Source organism: Leptodactylus fuscus, chromosome 3, assembly GCF_031893055.1.
Source record: "Leptodactylus fuscus isolate aLepFus1 chromosome 3, aLepFus1.hap2, whole genome shotgun sequence".
Taxonomy (NCBI): Eukaryota; Metazoa; Chordata; class Amphibia; order Anura; family Leptodactylidae; genus Leptodactylus; species Leptodactylus fuscus.
This window is the reverse complement of record NC_134267.1, coordinates 202,393,375-202,417,304: the sequence shown is the minus strand read 5'-3', so window position 1 is coordinate 202,417,304 and position 23,930 is coordinate 202,393,375. Positions and strand designations below refer to the sequence as shown.

At 38.2% G+C, this 23,930-nt stretch overlaps 1 protein-coding gene across 2 annotated transcripts; it reads left to right on the top strand.

Annotated features, from left to right (window-relative positions):
• Window positions 1-5,153: 5,153 nt before the first annotated feature.
• CLDN18 (claudin 18) lies at window positions 5,154-22,995 on the top strand. 2 transcript variants are annotated; one of them, XM_075269056.1, is made up of 5 exons: window positions 5,154-5,446; window positions 18,223-18,387; window positions 19,937-20,075; window positions 21,952-22,062; window positions 22,825-22,995. In XM_075269056.1, the coding sequence occupies exons 1-5, from the start codon at window positions 5,227-5,229 to the stop codon at window positions 22,970-22,972; spliced, it is 783 nt and encodes a 260-aa protein (XP_075125157.1). In that variant the 5' UTR covers window positions 5,154-5,226; the 3' UTR covers window positions 22,973-22,995. The 2 variants fall into 2 exon arrangements, with proteins under 2 accessions (XP_075125157.1, XP_075125156.1); XM_075269055.1 differs by lacking the exon at window positions 5,154-5,446 and adding an exon at window positions 14,266-14,548.
• Window positions 22,996-23,930: the final 935 nt, after the last annotated feature.

Sequence of the window (23,930 nt, the reverse complement as noted above, 5' to 3'; positions counted from 1 at the left end):
AACGGCAACTCATCTCATACACACAAAACAAAACAAAAGGAGTTCATTATAGACTGATGAGCAAAAGGGTAACAATGATTAGAACTTGTGACTTTCAGGCCCCATACTTCACCAACACTACAGCTTTGAGTGTGAGACTACCATCATTTTATAGACCATCATCCTGGCTATCTCATACATGCATTTGACTTGCCACTATTTAGCATGTGATTAGTTATGCAGATTCTTGTCATGTAACTGTATTGTTACTGTTTTGCTCCTAAAAATCCAAATTTTAATTTTTATTATTTTGTAAATCCACTTTCGGTTTTCAACACTGGCTGAATTCTTTTGGGTATGTTCTCGATCAGAGTCAAGTATGTCTGGACCAAAATCTGATCCCAGTTGTGATGGTGGTGCATACTTGGGTACAAATACAGTTTTTCTTTCAACTCTACCCACAAGGATTGGGTTGAGGTCTGGGGACTGTCAGGATCAATCCAGCACCTTTACTTCATTGTCATCAAGCCATTTTTTTTTTGCTAATCTCGATATCTGCTTCAGGTCATTGTCTTGCTAGGACACTATGTCGTCCTTTTCATACCCATAGTACTCAAGTGTACAAAATAACTTGTCTTGTAGGACGCTCACATATAGCTAAGCATTAAGACCACCATTGACTCTGGTCAAGTAACCAACGCCTTTGGCTGTGAAACAACTCCATATCATTAGGCTTCATCTACCAAAATTGAGTTTCTTCAATTTCTCGATCCATTAGCCCCCTTCCACCTTGTTTCTTCCAGACGAATGTGCAGGCATCAGAAGCCAATCTATTGATTTTTGTCTCATCACTCCAAATCAACCATCTCCAATCTTCTACTGTCCACTTTTCAAACTTGTGCCAGTGCTTCTTAGGACGCTACACTTTTTTTTTATGGGCCACCATTCTAGACTCATGGAGCGCGTATCACATGGTGTTTACATGGACAGCTGTGCTCTCACTATTATGAATCATACCAGCCACCTCTTCTTCTTTGTCATGCCAGAACTGATAGACCTTCAGATCAACTGACTTGTTGACTCCAATACTTTTCCTGGATGTTCAACTCTCATTTTTGAATGAATAAACAGACTTCATTTCATATTCTTCCAGCTGTCATGGCACTCACATGAGGCAGTTTGGCAATATTTTTGGCCGAGAGACCGCTATCAATGACGATGAGCTGGATGATGCCGTTTGTCTTTTTTTGGGAATTCTTCTTCATGGCTGATCTCCTATTTGGCGTCGCTGGAGAGTTTTTAAGCAGCACAGGGGATGCCTCTAATACTGTTTGAGCATGGAGGAACACCCCTTGTGCTGCCTGCAGACTCATTAGCATTATGACGAAAATCGGGATATTTACCAAATGGTGTCGCAGAGAAGAATTCTAAAGTTAAGAGAAGAATAGCAATTTTTAAGGCTATTCCAACGTGGGCTTAGTTAAAATGTGATTCTAATGATAGAATCCCTTTAACATTTTCTGACAGGTAAAGTATTACATTAAAAGCTTTGCACCCTACAGCTGCCTCTCTCCTTCTAAGGTTATTGTCAGTGATATTTTGCTCAGTGTTTTGCATATACATTTGCATTCTATTCTTCCTCTTTGTAGGTTTCACGCTGAACTGCGATTTCCAAATACTGTTCAAAATACTGTTCAAAATACTGCAGTGAAGTGAGAATTTGCTTCTTTTTTTCTTTTTAAGTAATGCGAATACAGAAAAATGTAGCAAGAACATGAAAAAATGTCCCTAACAACATGTTGTCTAATGTAGTGGGTGGAAGAAGCAATTTGTAATAGAAGGAGTGTGACCAAAGACTCCGAGTTTAGCCTAAAGCTCCACCTTGCAGAAAGGCTTCTTTTTTGTTGTTGCAGATTTTGCCGTCTGTTTTTGAGCAAAAGCTAGAAGTGAATTTAACAATATAAATTTTTCCTTTATATTTTAGATTTCTTTTTAAGCCACGTTTGACTTGCAAAAAAGCAGTAAAGTTTGCAAAAAATGCATTACCTCAAAGCGCCTTGCTTATAATTGCCCTTTATCCTTATATCTAAAATGCTTCTTGTCTTTAATGGTCCTAGACAGAATATAATTATTTCTACCATATTAGCAAGTAGATAGGCAAAAACAAACCAGGAGTCCTTAGTGGCTAGTACTACTTAGGTGAAAGCCCCACATTGTAGAAATGGAACGGTTTTGTTACAGATTTTTCTGCGGGTTTTTGAGCCAAAGTCAGAATTGAGCAGCAGGTAGAATATAAAAGCTTCCTTTGCATTTCCCATTCCTTTTAGTCATTCTTGGCTTTGACTCAAAAACCACAGCAAAATCTGTAACTAAAAATGTTGCGTTTCCACGCCCGGTCTCAGCTTTGCAGGTTTCCATTTCCTACCCGAGAAACTGGACAGGAGACGGAAACTGGCAGGCAGTTTTTTGCAGTGTCCGACCCATGAGCATCTTCTGGTCTCCGTGGTGAAACCGTTTTTTTTTTAAACCGAACTCGATGTCGGACATGCAGGACTTTGTGTCCGATTAAAAAAAAAACCGTTTTGCCGCGGAGACCAGAAGAAACTCACTGGCGCTCACGGCTGGCCAGGTTTCTGTCTCCTGTCGGCAGAAAACGGAAAGTCACAAAGCGGAGATCGGGCGCTAGTGTGAACCCTCCTTTACTGTGATGTGATTATAACAATCTGTGCTCTTGTGTGATCATCAAATGACCATGGAATGTATATCATATGACCATGGACTGCATATTATATGACCATGGACTGTATATCAAATGACCATGGACTATATATCACATAACCATGGACTGTATATCACATGACCATGCATTGTCCATCACTTGACCATAGGCTGTATATCACATGACCATGGACTGTATATTACATGACCATAGACTGTATATCACATAACCATGGACTGTATATCACATGACCATGCATTGTCCATCACATGACCATAGACTGTATATCACATAACCATGGACTGTATATCACATAATCATGGACTGTATATCACATGACCATGCACTGTCCATCACATGACCATAGACTGTATATCACATAATCATGGACTGTATATCACATGACCATGGACTATATATCACATAACCATGGACTGTCCATCACATGACCATGGACTGTCCATCACTTGACCATATACTGTATATCACATGACCATGGACTGTATATCACATGACCATAGACTGTATATCACATAACCATGGACTGTATATCACATGACCATGCACTGTCCATCACATGACCATAGACTGTATATAACATGACCATGGACTGTATATCACATAATCATGGACTGTATATCACATGACCATGCACTGTCCATCACATGACCATAGACTGTATATCACATAACCATGGACTGTATATCACATGACTATAGACTGTCCATCACATGACCATGGATTGTCCATCACATGACGATAGACTGTATATAACATGACCATGGACTGTATATCACATAATCATGGACTGTATATCACATGACCATGCACTGTCCATCACATGACCATAGACTGTATATCACATAATCATGGACTGTATATCACATGACCATGCACTGTCCATCACATGACCATAGACTGTATATCACATAACCATGGACTGTATATCACATGACTATGGCCTGTCCATTACATGACCATGGACCGTCCATCACATGACCATAGACTGTATATAACATGACCATAGACTGTATATCACATGACTATGGACTGTCCATTACATGACCATGGACTGTACATCACATGACCGTAACTGTATATAAAATGACCATGGACTGTCCATCACATGACCATAGACTGTATATCACATAACCATGGACTGTATATCACATGACCATGGACTGTTCATCACATGACCATAGACTGTATATCACATAACCATGGACTGTATATCACATGACTATGGACTGTCCATCACATGACTATGGATTGCCCATCACATGACCATAGACTGTATATAACATGACCATGGACTGTCCATCACTTGACCATAGACTGTATATCACATAACCATGGACTGTATATCACATGACTATGGACTGTCCATCACATGACCATGGATTGTCCATCACATGACGATAGACCAGGTGTCCTCAAACTTTTTAAACAGTGGGCCGGAGGCAGAGCAGGTCGCACAGACATCAGGAGCGGTGCCCTCCAAAAGTTAAAGTGAAGTGCGCTCCATGGCCTGGCCCGAGCTCCCCAGGAGCTTCATTATAAATGCATGCCTACCGGCATTGTCGGCAGGGCCAGACAGAAGTGCTTGGCGGGCCGCATGTGGCCCGCAGGCCGCAGTTTGAGGACCCCTGCGATAGACTGTATATAACATGACCATGGACTGTCCATTACTTGACCATAGACTATATCACATAACCATGGGCTGTATATCACATGACTATGGACTATCCATTACATGACCATGGACCGTACATAACATGACCATAGACTGTATATAAAATGACCATGGACTGTCCATCACCTGATTATGTACTAATTTTTATGCACTGCAAGTAATAAGAATGAATGACATCAAGCAGAGATCTAGAACACCGTGAGACATATTGGAATTGTAGATCTTTTAATTAAACAAACAATAACATTTGTCTCTCAATATTGGTCCAAAACCGGACAACCCCTTTAAGCCTCTCCAACACGTTCTATATCTTCCCTCTATAAGAACATTTTTTACTGTGATTTTTGGGTGAAGAGTTTGCAATAAGTTTGTGCGATGCCCTTTATGTACTTTGTGCCTTCTCAATTACACGTATTCTATCATTACAGTGTTAATCTGCTATTACATAATTAGTTATGTCCATCTACAGTTTTACTGGCTTTAAATACCAAATGAAATAGTTTATTCTCTGCAGATCTGGGCTTCATCACAGCCAACCTCTAGCTCTTAAATAATTGTTACTCACCGTGATGACTGGGGTGGAGATTTTATTTTTTCAGGGTAAACATAGAAAGTCTGATATAACAAAAGTTCCCTGGTACTGAAAGTCACTGGTATCTGCAACATTAGATTAGGCTTGGGGCGGATACTCAATCCATGCAGCTGGACTGCTGAATATGTGACGTATACAACACTGCAAGCGTAAAAATACAGCATCCCTACAGCTCTGCCAGTAATTGTAATTACACTTCTTTAGAATCTAACTTGTGGGCACACAGACACATCGGGTGGCATCATGGCTCTCGCACTCTGCCAGTGCTTGGGGTTCTTCCTTGGAGCTATTGGTGTGGCCGGTATAATAGCGGCCACTTGTATGAATCAATGGAGCACTCAGGACCTTGAAAATAACCCAGTGACCCAGACATTCAATTTCCAGGGTCTATGGCAAAGCTGCGTTACAGATAGCTCTGGTTATACCGAATGCCGCTCATATTTCACCATCCTTGGATTACCTGGTGAGAATTTTTCTTTCCATTTTATTATTTGTAATGTCTGATTTCATTGAGTGCAGAGTTAAATGTACTTATTTGGGTTATTTTTACCGTCATGAACGTGCTGTGGCAAATTTGCTGAAATTTTTTTTGACCATTCCATAAATATAAATTGGTTTTACAACTATCTCTACACATGATGATTCCGAAATAACCCAATTTAGATGTTTAAACATAGCCTCATACTTGTCCCCTGTCTTCTGATTTTTTTCCCCCAATTTTTACAAATACATTTTTTAATTTTAATTTTTAAAAATTTCTTAAGTGATTCTACGTGTTGCGCAAATAAGTAAATATTTTCTTCTGCATAGATTCTCCAAGAGGCCAAGTGTGCAGATTATATAACCTCTATATTAGAAAATATTCATAATATAAATTGTATATTACTGTAAATATTTTGCCTATTTTTTTTTTGCTATTTTTAATTTTGGAAGTAAATTCAACAGGCGTCTTATTTTATTATATATTTAATAAGTGAATATAATTTCTATATGTAGAATTCCTATTATTAGGCCTAGATTCACATGCATTGCTTTTGCTGCAGTTTTTTATTTGATCAACGCCAGAGGCCACAAGAAAGAAATATATAAAGGCAAAGCAAAGAGAAAGTAAAATGGAGAGATTTATTGTACCTCTGTTGTACTTTGGACCCATTTGTGGTTTTGGCTTCAAAATATTGGACAGAATACAAGTGGCTTTAATGTGATGCATATGCATAAAAATTCCAATTGAATAAACTACAAAAAAATCACCTTTCATAAAAAAATAAAATAAAGTAAAAATATCAAAGCGATGGTTATTTCAGTATAATGTAACCTAAGCACATATCTGCCCATAGGAATGACATAGAACTCAGCAACCAAATGTGTCTTATTCTTCTACTGTTACTATGTCTGAATTTATTTTGTATAGAAAAAATCAGTAAAAAATAAATAAATTATAAAATGTTAAGACAACCTTGGATTGATATTCAAAATGAACACATAATTTGTTCCAAACAAGTTTATGGTGAATTCAGCATATATCATCTATAATATACAGTCAGGATTTATTAATGAGAGATATTTTGACAGTATTACTCAATCACAGCAATGGTGTTCTACATGATGTACATGAAAATGCGGCAATTTTCGCCCTGCTGAAATCTGTATTGGATCCAATAATCCATGGATTCAATAATTACTATTCTTTTTTTTTAATGTAGATTGTGAGCCCCATATAGGGATCACAATGTACATTTTTTTTCCCCCTATCAGTATGTCTTTTTAGAATGGGAGGAAATCCACACAAACACGGGGAGACCATACAAACTCCTTGCAGATGTTGTTCCTGGTGGGATTCGAACCCAGGACTCCAGCACTGCAACGCTAACCACTGAGCCACCGTGTTGCCCCTAATAATTACTATTAATTATTCTATACATTCAATCTTGTTATTTTGAATCTTCTTTTTATAGCGCCGTACTGCCACGTTGTCTGTAGAACTAACTCAACAAGACCTCAACCTCCCTCTTACTATTCTTAATAGAAAATTAATAAAATTGCAATTAGGCTTCATCTTCCTGCATCATTTGTATGGTATTTTTTGAGGGGAGGTGGATTGTAAAATGCATCATGATTTTCATTCATTTGCCGGCCATTCTCCATGTGGTAGAACTGCCGCGGTTTGGCCACAGCGGAAACATTGCGGAAAAAAATGCAGTATTTTACAGTCCCTGCAGCGAATCCCATCCACACACTGCAGAAAAATAGGCAGAGCGGATACACTGTGATTTCCAAAACTTTTGCGGTTTTGGAAATCGTAGCATGTCAACCCGATAGCAGTTTCCCTATAGGTATAATAGAAGCAGAAAATCTGCAGAGGAAAACTCTGCGGACTTTCTTTGAAAAACGCTACGGGAAAAACTGTGAGGCATAACCGCTACGGTATATCCTGCAGTACATTTTTGCTGTAGCTTGTTATGTGGGGCTTTAGTTTTAGGGTGCATTCACATGGAGTAAAATGGAGTGTAATTTGGAGTGTAATTTTTACACGTGTAAAAAATTTACAGGTGTATTTTGGAGCGTTTTTTTTACATGTGGCGTTTACGGAACGTTTTTTGGAGCGTTTACGCGTGTAGAAAAACACGCTCCGTAAACGCTCCAAAATACGCGCGTAAATTTTTTACACGTGTAAAAATTACACTCCAAATTACACTCCATTTTACTCCGGGTGAATGCACCCTCAGGGTGCATTCACACTGAGTAAACGCTAGTTTATTTTGTAGAGTAAAATTACACTTGTAAATTTTGCTATCCCATTGACTTCAATGATATTTTTTTACAAGTATAAAAATACGCCTGTAAAAAATACGCCTGTAAAAAATACGCCTGTAAAAATACGCCTGTAAAATGTCATTGAAGTCAATGGGATAGCAAAATTTACAAGTGTAATTTTACTCTACAAAATAAGCTAGCGTTTACTCAGTGTGAATGCACCCTCACAAGGATTTTTGGGTGGGGTTTTTTTAAATATAAGTTCTTTCAAACTTTTCACTATATGCATAAGTGACTGAAGGAAAGCCTTGACAACGGCAGCAATAGTGATAAGAAAAAACACAAAAAATCTTCATTGTCTACAGAGCAGTTCATATTTTGCTATTGCCTTACCAGCTAAAATCTTGAGGCAAAAATACCAAACAGATCAAAAACTAGTATTTTTTGTGAAAAATTTATCAAAATATCTGGTTCAGAAATTTGTCATAGTTGTCTAAGGAGAGGGCTCCAGAGGGTTTTTGGTGCTTTTTCTTTAAGTCAAGTTAGAAGTAGAGTGTGCTTGCCTAAAAGTGTTGTCCCCTTTTAGTAAGTGACATGTAGTGAATTAGATGTACCTATAGACCCCATATACGACACCTATGTCACAGATCACTTTTTAAAAGGGGGCGATAATCACAAATCATTAAAAATTGCACTCAATACATGAGGAATGATAAAAATGATAAAATAAGAAAATAATAAAAAATAATAAATAAGAAAAAAAAACACCAGAATTGAGGTGCTATAGCAATGATAAATCACCCCATTGTGGTTTTCCGAAAAATGAAATGTGTAAAACTACCTGCTAGGTGGCCATACACTTTAGATTAATGTTGGGACCGGATCACCATCTGATCTTTATGACGTGCCATAACTTCCCACCAACGGCATCAGTTTGTTCTAAGGGAAGATAAGCTGCCATCGCAGGTATCTAGTGGCACCCTTCCCCATTTGTTTATTCCCAACATGCACATGATAGCATGTGAATGAGGGGGCAAGGAAGAATAGCTGTCAGCATACAGCTATTGAAAGTGTATGGCCACCCTAAAACAGAAGGAAAACTATGTGTTGCCAGTAGACAGGTAACAACCTTTTAGTCTACAAAGGAATTGGCCATCCAACTCCTTAGTGTATGGAGATCTCCTCTTCTAGTATATATGAAACAGATCCAATCTGATGGGTGTCCATGTAATGCATGATGGTGCTGACTTAGGTCCTGGTGAGTGTGAGCTACTCCTGATAGATACATTCCCATTACTCAATGTCAAGGCCAATTTCTTAGCAACCAAATAATGGATGCATATTTTTGTAGTGAGGGAGGATAAAGCACATAGAGAAGAACACAGAAACGTCATGCAAATATTTCCCTTGGCTGGGACATTGACAAGGAGGCCGCACACATGGAAATATGTTTGGTTTAGATGTTGTGTTGCCACCTTTTGGCCAGCCGCTCTATGAGTTGAGCTTCTCCTCTATGAGGACCAAGTAATATTGTTCAATTAATAATATTAATGAAAAAGAAACCAAAGGGGTTATCCATGAGTATACTATTATGACCTTGCTGGGAGATAGGTCTTCCATATCAGATCATCTGGTGGTTATTTTTCACCTTCCCCGGCCTCCAGGGAAAATACAATTTTTTCTGGATAACCCCTTAAAGCTTTCTATGCACATTAAATGCATTATAGCTGATCCTTTTGATTTTGGCAAGATTGCGTTCCATCTAATGTACAGTATATATGGCCTCCTGTCTCTTCCATGATGTCGAGATAGAAGTGTTGGGTATGTTTTCCTTTAACAAAGCCAATGCTTTTGTTCTCAAACAGCCACCAGAGTTGATCGGCAGCGGCTTTCTCCTCTCTCCCTATATATGCACTCATAGCCAAGTCAAGCATGTGTATGGGGGGGGGGGGGCATTAGGAGACATAGTTGCCACTCAATAGGTATCTCATGTATGCCCAGCCTTAGATAATTATATAAAGTCAGAAGGACTGACTTTTTTGTGTGTCTGAAGCCGGCCATATAGATTTGATGAATATTGGCCAAACTGGTTGATTTTGGCAGGACTTGTTGACCATCTAAGGCTAAGTTTACATCTACGCTGGAGTCTCAGTTGCCATAATCCCTGCCAGTATCCTGCTTGGCAGTGGTGGAGGCATTGTGGCTGGCACTGAAAGGCATCATGGTGGGGGGGGATGGTGTGTAACATTGGAATGTACTTTGGTAATATGGGTAACCATTGGCACTGAATCAGATTGACACCTCACTCTAAGCACACTGTAGTGACCACTGTACAGGATCTGGTATTATATAGTGGCCGCACACTACCTGGAATGTCATACATGTGTAAGGTAGACGTTGCCACACAAATATATGATTTTCTTCTTAGCAGGGTAAAAATGGCGGCAGCAGGTGGTGGTGTGAACAAAGCCAAGCTGATCATATCAGTACTGGTGTTTGAGTTTCATGTCACAGCAATGGAAATTTACTGACCCTTACAATTTTCAGTTCAGTTCTTCAATCCCTCTATTGTGGCACTCTATGTAAAAGAAAACATTCGAAAGATAATGTTCCTTTTCACCTCTCCCAACCCCCTCCATATGGAGAAGAAAATAGAAAAAAAATCATTCAATGGGCTGTTGATTTCCAATCTTACATATAACTTAGTCACGCTGACCCAGTTATGCTCACACAGCTGATGTGGTCACAATGTATTAATATAGCTAAAAGTAACAAACTAAAACACAAATGCGCCAAAAAAAAAAAAAAAGAAAAGAAAAATCTACCATTTAATGATATAGTGATTAACTTTATTAATACAGGACAAATCAATAAGACATCATATACTTACTATATATTGCTAAATGATATCTAAGTACATATGTTACGCAGTTATAATGGATTGCTACAACTACTGTAGTATTTTTATGACTGATCAGTTTTGTCCAAAATATTACTCAAAACCTGAACATTTAGGTTTCGATACAGGAAACTCCTCCTCCTCCTCCTCCTCCTACTACTCTCATTTAATTTCATGGGGATAGGCTGCAATACCAGTCACAGCCTTTTGACAAGAGTGGCACAGTTTCAGGAGCACATCTCTACCAGTAATCTTAAAGGCGTCCATTGGCTCCATATGTATGAATCACCTCCACTGGAAATAGTCCATTCCAGAAATGGGCGGACCTCTGAAGATTCATTTAATTTTGGGTTCAGATGGTTCAACCCAAAGATTCATTTCTGGCTGAACTTGTTTGGCTAGAACCAGAAGTGAAATTATTATACTCTTGGCTCTGGATAATTCAGATCAGATCTGGTTTGTTCATCTCTAGCCCTATATCTGCCACGATATATAAAGCTCAAAGAGAACCTTTCTAGAGATTCTTTCTACCTAAACCACAAGCATTAGGAAATCCCAACCTTCTCCTTCATTTCATGGAGCTATGGTTTACTGTCATATACTGCAGTAGAGAGAACATTGTTAAAAACAAGCCAGAAAGTATCCTGACTGTGGCCCCCGCCGGCCTCTCTCCACCTGGCTCAGCTTATCTGACAAGTCTCACCTTACTTGACACACTCCCCTTATGCAAATAGGGAGGAGCCTGCCAAGCAAGCTGAGTCGGGCAGGGAGAAATCTGCGGGAGTCACCCCCAGGAAACTTCTCCCTATTCCAGATTTGTTTTCCAACTATGTTTTCCCCAACATGTCACAGAATAGAGCTATAAAATGGGTCAGGATTTCATGTTGTCTTTAGTGTGGCCAGTATGAATTTTCTAACAAATCCCATTATATTTGTCCATATATATAATATATATATATATATATATATATATATATATATATATATTGAAAGGAATCTCATCTCAATTTTCTCAAACTTAGATTTAGCTTAGTCATCACAAAAAGTTCCATTTTTGGTGTGGGGTTCTTAAATAGAGAATTTTTGGTTAATGACAGACATTTTGTTTTCCTTACATGGGTTGTCCATGACTTATATTAGTCTTGGTCTATTACACTGATGAAAGGGGCTGAACGACCTCTCTTAATGACAGTCAGCCCAGTGTCCATAGAATTTGCAGTTATCATTCCATATGGCCTAAAAGAGACGAGTCTTTACTATAATGTGCTGTACTGTATTACTGTACAACAATGTAGATATATAAGCTATAAAGTGACTATAAAAGACGGGACAACTCCTTAGTAGTTGTCACCAAGCTTCTCAGTAGAAATTGTTTCTTCACTCCTTTAATGATGTAAGCCGAACTGGTCATAATTCTAAAGGCAGTCTGTCCCTAGGAAACCACCCGCAGTGTATTGTAGGGGGCATTATACTGTGCACCATCATACCTCTAGATAGTCCATTGCATGCATCAATACAAGAGTATGGACATACCAAAACCTCCAAAGGCTTTGTATTCAGGTTTAAAAACTTGAGGTTCTGGCACACCCCCATTGCACTTGAGCCTCATTTGCATATTTCTAAACATTTTAAGGGAATGGGGCAAGTGAAGGTATTATGGTGCTCAGTATTCTATCACTACAATACACCGTGGTTGGCTTGATAGGGTTTGCAGGCGATAGACTCCCTTAGAGGGATTAGTTGTGGCATTTATTAGATATTATAAAATTAATTAGGGCATTGTCTGAAAAAAAAAAGTCCAGAAAAAAATGAATAGTCACCAATTTCATCACCCTCTGCTCCAGCGTTACCACTCCAATCTTCCCTGCCAGGTTCTTTTACTTGGCGGCAGTGATGATATGCCTGTATACACCACAAGCCATACACCACTGAGCCCAGTGATTTGCCGCATTGACATGAATATACGATCATGTTGCTGCTGCAGTCCATAGAGGGGGATGGAATAGCAGGATAAATATGTCTTCTATTGACACTTTATTTTACATCAAGGATTTGGACTTTTCAATAACTCAGATAACCCCTTTAGGGCTGAGTTTGCATCACATTTAGACTCTATGGGGCCGGTGTATTAAAATGGTTCATAGCAACCCATCACAGCACAGCTTTCATCTAGTATTCTGCTCCTGAAAAATGAAAGCTGCATTGTGATTGGTTGCTATGTGAAACTAGGACACTTTTGCACCATTTTAGCAAATCTGTCCCTCTGTTCATTATACATCATATACTGGGAAACTCTTCCAAGGTATATGTCTAACATGACCATGATGTAATTAAGAGAACAGTGCCTCTGTATGCTGCCCTCTGTAGGGCATCCCCCTTAACATCATGCATGACTCCGTTAATAAGCCTACTAACATGATGCAGAGTTTATTGCCAAATTAGTATTTCTATTCCAAAAGGAACAGATTCCCAGCTATGGACAGCACTGTTTCGGTCTTTTGGACCTCCTCAGCATAGCGCAGGGATACTGATTTGGCACAGTGAGAGACTATAGACCAGGGTCAGGGGATAATCATACACATTAGGGAGATTTGCATATTTTTTACCTAGAATCACTAGCGGAGCAGGAATGACTTGTAAGTCTCTGTACGCCTATGTAGGCAAACACTCTCCCTGATGTGTGTGATTATCCCCTGACCCTGACCTGACCATGGAATTCTATTAGCCAGTACTAGGTTATATGTTGTGTGATAAAGTTTTGTTAAAAATCGTAAATCAATGGCTAATATGCTGTATGTAGACAGCCTGAAAACCACATGAACACAGTCTAAATAGTCTAATGACCTATTGGGTCTACTAGAAACACCAGAAACCTTGGGCAGGAGACCAAGAAATAGATTAATATAATATTAAAAAAAGGGCAACTGAAGGAATTGTATTTTTGGATCGTCTACATAGGCATCATGGTACCTATTTATATTGAAAACCATGACAAAGAGTTGAACCCTTCATACAATAGCCACTATCGGTCACTGGCACATGTAATATAGTTATAATAAGGTCTGTTGTGTTTGCCATGGTTTCTATTGTCTTAAGCAGAGGCATAATTTAAAGCTCAATGGCCCCAGTATAAAAATCTGTGGTGGGGTCTGTACCTACATTGTACCTTTTAGAGTAGTGGTATATTTAATATGGCAGAGGGGACTGTGTAGCAACTGTTAGCGCTGTACCCCTCATAGTTATACCCCTGATGGAAAGAATAGCACCACATACTCTTTCCCATCATGTCTGATGAAATTTGAGGCAGAGTCTTTCAAGCAAATATGGGCACAGCCAAATATGTAAAATTCAATTTGGTAAATTTTCAAAAAGGGCAGCTAAAAAAAAACCCGAAACAATTTCAGTCGAAATAGAAACTATGACGCCGATTCTTATGATGATGCCATAACCTTGTGGCTCTGTTGTCACCATTTCCCCTACCTGGTGCCCATATCTTTGTATTGCGTTGTGTCATGTGAAACTCGACCACGCTCTACCCACAATGAGGGCGAAACTGTGATATCTTATGAAAACATATTGAGCAAACAAAGCAGGAAGCAGAAAGAGGAGGTTATAATTGTCCTTCAGAATTGGATTCCAGTAGATTAGGAGAAGCACACAGAACCAGCTGGGACCTTCAACAGTGCTCAACCATGTCTGTCACCATGTGCCAAACCATGGGCTTTATCGTCTCTGCCCTGGGCTTTGCTGGCATCATTGCATCAACATGTATGGATATGTGGAGTACACAGGACCTCTACGACAACCCAGTGACCGCAGTGTTTCAGTACCAAGGACTATGGAGAAGCTGTGTACGACAGAGCTCCGGATTCACAGAATGCCGACCCTACTACACTATCCTTGGGTTACCAGGTCATTATTTTTCAATATGTTTTTTATTGTAGTGGATCTTTTCCATTAATTTTTTAGCATTAAACTGGTGATATTAAATATAATACATCGAAAATGTAAATTAAAATTCAATTATTTTTAAAGGATTGAGATTAAAGTGACACTTTATTTTGATCATCCTAATCGATTTTTTTTAAATGTTTTTGAGGCATCTTAGGTTATCTCATCGATTCTTGGGGCAATGCTCATATATAATATAATGTATAATATATATTATTACTATGGTTGTGCTTTATGTATAGTTATTTTGTATTACTATTGAATATTTCATCTGTGACCATTTGTCATACTAGTCATACTCGTATTTACAAGGTATGGTAGAGAAGAATTGACATAGCCTGAAGTAAGATAATAAAGTTGGCAAATGCTACTTCACGTCTCTTAAGATTTATGGAGTGGAATTCTAAGTGTCTGAACAAGTAAAGATGTATCTAAGGAATATTGACTAAATACTGGCTATTGAATATGAAGATTTTTTTTTTTTTGTAATAGGAAAAAAAATTGTGTTTGGAGTGCTGATAAAAAGTAGCACCCAGATTGTGAATGTGCCCTTTTGTTCTACAAAGCAGAACTCTTCTTATCGCCAGTGATTCAGGTGTGCTGGACCTTATCAGATATATGAATAATTTCAATGCAGTCCACACCCTGCCCGTGAAACCGTGATAGGAATTATTTGTCGCTTCTTACACAAATGTTGTATTTGGATATATTTTAACACTTATTTTCATGAAAAGATGACACTCCATTTTTTTTTTACAAAATTTACTTAAAAAAAATATTAGTCTGAAGGGGATATATAGCCTTATGTTTAGTCATTTACAGTACATATATTGGTTTTTATACATTATAGGTTACGCGGGGTTCACACCAGTGTTGGCTCTCCGTTTGGGGATTCCGTTCCACTTGAAAAATGCGTAGAGAAGCATTTTTCGCCCTTTTCATGTGAAAACCAGACAGAAACCAGTCGACCCCATTGTAGTCTATGGGGTCCACAGGTTTCTGAAGGTAACCGTCTTTTTAACAGATTAGGTTTCTGCTCAGGGGGTCTTCAAGTGGAAACCCTGAATGGAAACCTTAACGCAGATGTGAACCTAGCCTTAGTTGGATGAGTCTTAAAATATTGAGAATATATGTAACAAAGTACCAGAGAATGCTACTAGTCTAAGGCTACATTCACATGACTAACGGCCTTGTGACGTCACATGGCAGCATTAAATTCTATATTGGTGAATGGCGGATATTCACATGACTGTTATTTTGACTGTCAAAATAAACATTATATCCTATTTTTTGTGAGTGTTCACAGATCACTCCAAACACTCAAATGAATGGGGCATCCATGAAAATGGGTGGCCCTTGGACGCAAGACAGCCCTGAAAAATACATTTTTCATGTCCCTTTTGTACCTGGGTCATCTAAATGTAACCTAAAGCTGGCAATGCACAAAAGATAGATGTTTCTCCTGACCGCACCCAACACATGCACAGCTCAGCCGAGTTGTACTTGTATTCCCAGTGTGGAAGGGAGTATAAGCTGTTGCTAGACTCCTCTGTTGCCAACTTATTTCCCTTGGAAACAAAAGGATCAGTATGTTGAAATACAATTGCTTAATCCTTTTTTTCCCATTGGCACCTGACTATGAAGAGTTAGGACCCTCCTTAGACATATTAGATGGCCACAAGTTTAGCCGATACTCATCTAATGTGCATGACTACCTTGCAAAAAACTCAAGATATCCACCAGCATAGCTAAGAAGGACGTTGATGAGTTGGGTGCCAACAAGTCATTTGGCTTTGGCCAAGAAATTTGGATTCAGGGCTGCGACAAAAAGCCACCCAACTGCAAAGGAAATATAAGTACCCAAAATTATTACTATTATAGACTATAACAAAGGCAAAGGGAAAGAAAATCAATAGGAAGAAAGTCACCTCTTCTAATTTTAGGTTTATCGTATGAAACAATTTATATAAGACAATTCAATTTAGAAAATATATCAATAATTTATGTGCTATTAAATCTTTTTGTATGTGTGTGCCTTTATCATGAAACTCAATTTCTGTTTGCCTGAAGATGGCCATACACATTAGCTTAACGTTGTCTGAAGCCTACAATTTGTGAAGATAAGCCGAAAATTTCATGTGTTTGGGGGTACCGACAGCAGATATTGAGGGTAGAGATGAGCGAGTAGTATACTCGTACTCGATCGAGTACCACTTGCTATTCGAATGGAAAAGTTCGATGCAGAACCAGCATTGATTGGCCGAATGCTATACAGTCGGCCAATCAACACTGGTTCTTCTCCTACCTTTAGAAGTCTTCTCTGTGCAGCTTCCCCGCGGCGTCTTCCGGATCTGAATTCACTCTGCCAGGCATCAGGCCTGGGCAGAGCCGACTGCGCATGCCAGCGCTACAAGAAAATGGCCTCTTTGACTGTAAGCGGCCATTTTCTTGTAGTGCGGGCATGCGCAGTTGGGTCTGCCCAGGCCCGATGCCTGGCAGAGTGAATTCAGAGCCAGAAGATGCCGCGGGGACGCTGCACGGAGAAGACTTCTCGGAGGATCCAGCCTGACCCTCACTCGTGGACTGGTAAGTGTAATTTGATCGAATGTTGCCTACCCCTGAAACGAGCATTTCCCCCCCATAGATTATAATAGGATTCGATATTCGATTTGAGTAGTCGAATATTGAGCAGCTACTCGAAACGAATATCGAATATCGAACATTTTACTGTTTGCTCATCTCTAGTTGAGGGTAATAAGGGTTGAACAATGGCTGTATTTAGCCATAGCTAATCTTTTGTTTTCATGTTAGATATTCTGTTGCCAGAGATATACGGCAGTGGCTTATCTACCTCTCCCCTTGACCAAACCAAGCATAGAATAGCTGTGTTATAGTACTGACGGTAAATAATGCAAGGTATACGTGCCACTAATACAGTAATTAGAGAAATAGATGAGTCGTCTATTATTTGGACATATTAAAACTTTAAACTTTATTAATATCTATTAAAAGTAAATAATTCAAACCAAAAACCACCCAAGTGTTCAAATTCCAAAATAAAAGGGGAAGGAGAAAGGACTGACTAATACGTGGTTTCACTTCTGTGGGAATATTTTAAAACCCACCAAAATATTCCCACAGAAGTGAAACCACGTATTAGTCAGTCCTTTCTCCTTCACCTTTTGTTTTGGAATTTGAACACTTGGGTGTTTTTTTGTTGTTGTTTTTTTTTAATTATTTACTTTTAATAGATATTAATAAAATTTAAAGTTTTAATACGTCCAAATAATTGACTACTCATCTATTTCTCTAATTATAGAATAGCTGTGTAACAAATATTTAGTTGGCATGTATCTAAGATGCATAGTCTCCTTAAGAAAATGACTAAATATTTTATATACTACTATAAGAATAAATGTATTCAGAGAATATTTTTTATTCTACAAGTGCCGTAAGAAACCAGAGCTTAAAATATTTTATACATTTTAATGTGCAATACAATATGAGACCTAGTCATTTTATAGCCTGGGTTTTGACAAAGTGTCCTAAGTGCCTACTTCTAGCAGTCATCCATAGCCACATAGTGAATATTATAAGACTATGGAACTGATCCTAATGTTTTTTTCTCTTTACAGCTATGTTCCAGGCATGTAGAGCTTTGATGATTGTAGGAATTGTTCTTGGGGCAATTGGTTTACTTATTTCCATCTTTGCACTGAAATGTATCAGAATTGGAAGCATGGAAGACTCTGCCAAAGCCAATATAACGCTGACATCTGGAGTCATGTTCATTGTTGCCGGTGAGAAGGTTTTTACCTCTTATCTCTTTTTCTTTGGATAGATTCCTCCAGTTTAAGATCTCATTGATGGTTGGTATACTAGTAAGGTTCCTTTTACATATGGCTACAATTGCTCATAAGAAGTATCAATTAGCAACATAGGAAGTGGAATGGGAATTATTAAGAGGAGCTCCTGCATCCCTCCAACTCACCCTTAACTCCAATGCTTGGCTAATGTACCTTTCCCCTTTTTTATCCTCTTCCTCTACCTTGTTCCTTTCAGTTCACCAGTACCCTATGTCCACCAATACAATTCAAAGTGGCCATAATGACGTACAAGGGTTTCACAACATGACCTGTCTTATATCTCTTCTATCTTCCTTCTTCAGTCTTCTCTCAGATGCTCTTCCCACAACCATCTCCAAGAGTTCTCACATGCATCTCCAATCCACTGGAACTTGTACCCCAACACATCACACTGTCCCCTAGTAATAGTGTACTAGGGTGGTGACAGACGATGTTCACAACTGGCTAATTTTTCTAATGTTTTTCTTGAACGTCTTCAGTAACTTACAGGAAATTGGTAAAACTTGCAACACAAATAGGAAGCAACTTCATGGTGCTCTAGAATGGATAACAACACCAATAGGTCTGCCCATTGGACTCTAAATCTAGAGAGAGGAACCTAAATGAATAATTAACAATTTTACAAAAATTTGCTCTATAACATGGTCCATAGGTTCCATACATTAATGAGATCAGTCATCTTTTATCTGTAACATCAAGCAATATTAAAAATATCAAATTACCTATAATACTGCAGGGCTCTAATATAATCTTATTGATCTTGGTCTTCCATTGACCAAATCTGTTATATGATGTCTACTCTATCTATCTATCTATCTATCTATCTATCTATCTATCTATCTATCTATCATCTATCTATCTATCTATTTATCTATCCATCCATCTATCTATCTAGTCAATTTATTAGAACTAATGACATCACATACAGGTACTGTCCATATTATAATCCTTTATTAACATTTTGTTTGCTGCAATGACTAGCTAATCTTACTAAGTCAGATGTTTATGTGAAGGAAAGTGCAGAATATTCCTTCCAGATATAATAGCCACATATCCTGATTCCATTTCATCGATCAATTCTCTAATTACCAAGTGTAAAAGAGCTCCATAGTAGCGGAACTATTGTCAATAGCATTAGATGTGACGTACTGTAATGATGTGATGGGACACTCTTACATGTTTGCTCAACAATAATGCATCAATATACTTATATAATGTGAATACGAGTATAGAAAAATATGTGAACCCAGAAGACAGAAGTCTTTAATGTGAAATAATGGAAAAGTGTAAAAAGTACAGAACTGAAAGGTAATATATTTAATAAATGTAAACATATTATATATTATAGCCAACATGTCCCCCAGTTGTCCCCTGACATTGCTCTTCCTACTTATTTATTATTCAATCTTTGTGGTCTGTTTAGTGATATTAATAATAATTGTTGATAATAATTACTAATATTATATTTTTGGGTCTTTTGAAGGTCTTTGCTCTATAATTGGGGTGTCTGTGTTTGCTAATATGTTGGTGACCAACTTCTGGATGACCACCAGTAGCATGTATACAGGTGGAGCCATCAGCGGCATGGGAGGTATGGGAGGTCTCCAGACCCTTCAGACAAGGTAATTGTCAAAATTAATGACTGTTTTCTTTATGGCAACAAAATGCATAATGACTAGTTCAAATCCCTAGTACGTCACTCTTCCTCTATCTGGTGCCGTTCCTCTAATTTCCAGTCCAATCTCTCACCACTTCTACTACTTCCAAAGGCAGGAGGAATTGGGGGCAAAGCTTTTGATTCAGAGTCATGGAGTCAGAAAAATTTACTGACTTTGATTCCGTCTTAAAAATAAAATGATTATTTATTATTAATTATAATATAAAATTAGAAACATAATTTTTTTGCATATTTTACTTTACAGAATTTTTAATAAATGTATTGGATTAATTTAATGAATTAGTGAGATTTACTAATGCATTCTAAAAGTTAGGCAGTGCAAAGTTCCACTACACATTCTTTAGGGTCAGTTCACATGGAGGAATTTGGTGCAGATTTGGGGGCAGTTTCCGCCCTCAAATCCAGAACAGATTCCTCCCGAATCCGCCTCCTATTGATTTCAATGGGAGGTAGAGATTGCAGCAGGACATGGAAAAAAGAAACGTTCTGCTCGACCTTGCCACACGGGGTCCACGGCTTTAGACTCCCTCCTGATTAGACCCATTCATCGGGACAAAAAAAACAGCGGCAGAAAATGAAGATGAATTTCCCCTTCACTTTCCGCCATGTAAACTGACCCTTAAAGGAGTTATGTGGGGACCAAAATCTCTTCACAATGCATACCCTGCACTGCATACACCAATCCTTACTCTATAGAGGGTCCCACAGTGCCCTGATTATTAGATTCATAGCGGGGGGAACAGAAGTCTTATTTCCCTGCCTCCTCTGCTGTTGCGCTGACTCATGGCGCTGCTCTACTCTATGTAAAAGCCACGAGAGTAGAGCAGAAAAGAAGGACCCGATCCAAACAGCAGAAACAAACTGTGATGGCTAAAAAATGGACCAGCGCTCACCAAACCATTTCAATGTAGATGGCTTCCGTTTATTGAATAAAGGCCAATATACGCGCGACGCGTTTTGGAGGACTGTGCTCCTTTCTCACGTGTACAGTTTGGTTGTATGTTTTTTCTTCATATTGAGAGTAGAGCAGAGTCGGCGTTGTCACAGATAGCTGCAGCACCAGCAGAGACAGCTGAGCACAAAGACTTCTAGCACATCTAATAATCAGGGCACCAGAAGACCATCATTTTTGGGGTAAAGTTATTTATCCAGTGCAAAGAATGCAGTGTGGAAAGTTTTATCATAGTGTCTGATAGTGGATGTTGCATTATTTCTGTCTAGTCTAACGTTACATCTTCAATTACTTGGCTTAGTTTATGCTAGAAAAGTCCACCAAAATTTTGTCTCATGGTATCACAACATAGGTCTTTCCCAATTTCACTAAGCCCTACCCCTTTATACAAAGCCACAACTCCCACAACCATTGGTTGTAAAAGTGTCTTAACACGTGACAAATGTGGCACAAATTTTTTGGTCCATTTGGCCCATTTTGCTTAGTAAATCTTTCTCAGTGTGCGTAATCTGAGAACTTGGTGGGTATTTTATAAAATTGAAGAGGGGACTGCGAATCTGAGGATCAATGTCAGAAAGATTCAATACATGGACATCATTTTTTTTAGTTATGTATTATACATTTATTAGGAAAAATTTTCATGCTGAACCTCAAGGCCCCTTTAGGCAAATACTCCAAGAATTAGAGGAACATTGTATGCAAAACACTAGGTTAGGCAACGTGCAGAGCCTATAGGGGTAGTGCACAACAGAGATTATTTCTAATTCTATTTCTATTGGTGTGTCATTCATCATCATCATTATCATCATCATCATCATCATCATCATCATCATCATCATCATGTCAACATAATGTCCTTGCTTTGTAGATACACATTTGGAGCTGCCCTGTTTGTTGGATGGGTTGCTGGTGGCATTGCATTAATTGGTGGAATCATGATGTGCATAGCATGCCGTGGTCTGATGCCAGAGGAAACCACGTAAGTAAACTTGTCATTGAGATTGGTATTTCATGTCAATTACAGAAATTACTTATTCAGGTGAACATATTGTGCCCATCTATAATTGTGGTACTTTAAGTGTGAGTATGAGACTCCCATTCGGTATAACTATGAGTGAGTACTGCAGCTGCTGACATGTAAACCACTCCAAGAATTGTGGTCACATAAAAACAGCTGATCTGCAGGGTTCTGCATTTTTGGAGGCAATGTCAGCAAAGTTTTTTTTATTTGTATATTTTTTACGGTTTCAATATTTTTTACACTGTGTAAATGAATCACTTTTACTTTGAGTCATTATGAATGCTAAAAAAACAAACTTTTTCCTATTTTTTTTTATTTTTTGTAAAACTATTTATATTATTTTTTTTTTTAATATTATACTGTATTTTCTTTTCTTTTTTTTTTTTTATTCTTTAAATTTGGTCCCAGTATGGGACTTGAACACTAGTGGTGGAATTGCATGTATTTTATACTGTAATATAAATGAAAATATGTGTTCTATAGGTGAACTTGTAATAGTGACATAGGGACTGCGGCCCTCCATATTGGGGAGAAAAAAACACTAAGAAGGTCCTTAGATTCCGCAGTCATTATTTGCGGGTTTAACAGCCATTTGAGCAGGATATCATCTGTGTGTTACACCAGACATCTCCAGATGCAAGCCATTGCCAATTTCACAAAGTCACATGAATGGGTGCACTATTACGTCATGTGAAATATAATAATTTCTTTTCTTTGCAGTTATAAAGCTGTTTCCTATCACGTATCTGCCAAAAGTCCTGGATACAAGACATCAGCATATGAAGAAAAGAGCAAAAAATCCATTTACAACGAGTCTCGACGCAGTGAGGACGGCAAAAGCTATCCTTCAAAATATGACTATGTGTAACTTTGTGAATGCCCCATATATATATATATATATATATATATATATATATATTAACATCACGTATAAGATGCAAATGAGAGAGTCCTGTGTACTCAGCAGAATCACCCTGCAATAATTGTCAGACTAGGCAATTTATTAAGGACTTTTTTATTTGCATACGCCACAATCTTGAATCTCACATCCTACATATTTCGGCAACTTTAGTATAATTATGGTATTTGTATATATATTTTTTAACTCTTCAGAAATAATTTTTCATTTCAAGTCTAGGCCATGTCAATTCATTATTGTAATAGTCAATACAAATTAGATGTCAGTACTGATAACATAAAGATGGCTCTAGATGAAACCACTGCACTGACCAACTGCTAACGTAGGCTTAATATGGAACAGCTTGGCAGATGTGTTTTCTTTGAGATGTTCTGATAGAATAAAAGGATCACTAAACCTAGAAATAAAAGATATAATCCTCTCCTGACTATTCTTCAGCCTGCAGAAATCTGCATGATCCTAAATAGCTTTGCAAAAATCCTGCAGAGATCACAAGGGTTGATCTTCTGCTGAACTGTTTCATCTTCAGTTGAGGGGTGGGACTTTAACATGGTGGGCGGGGTTTAACAATCTCTTTGTCTCACTGCAGACAAGGGAGGAGCTCCAGCTGTAGCCAGTTGTTTTACAGCCAGAGATACAGGACAGTGAGGAGGGCAGACATGGCTGATTTTCGAGGACACAGAGGAGAGATTTCTTCACATTTTAATATTTCTTAATTTCAGTTGTAATATGAAACATAATAGGATCAAGGGAAAGGGAGGAAGTACTGGGGTATGTTTTATTTTTGTGCATTTTCTGTGTTTAGTGTTCCTTTAAGTATGTCTCTGTGTACTTTTTTTTACTATTGAATTTGTTTGGCTCTACAATGTATGCAATAAAGCTTATAAACAGATAAAATATCTATATT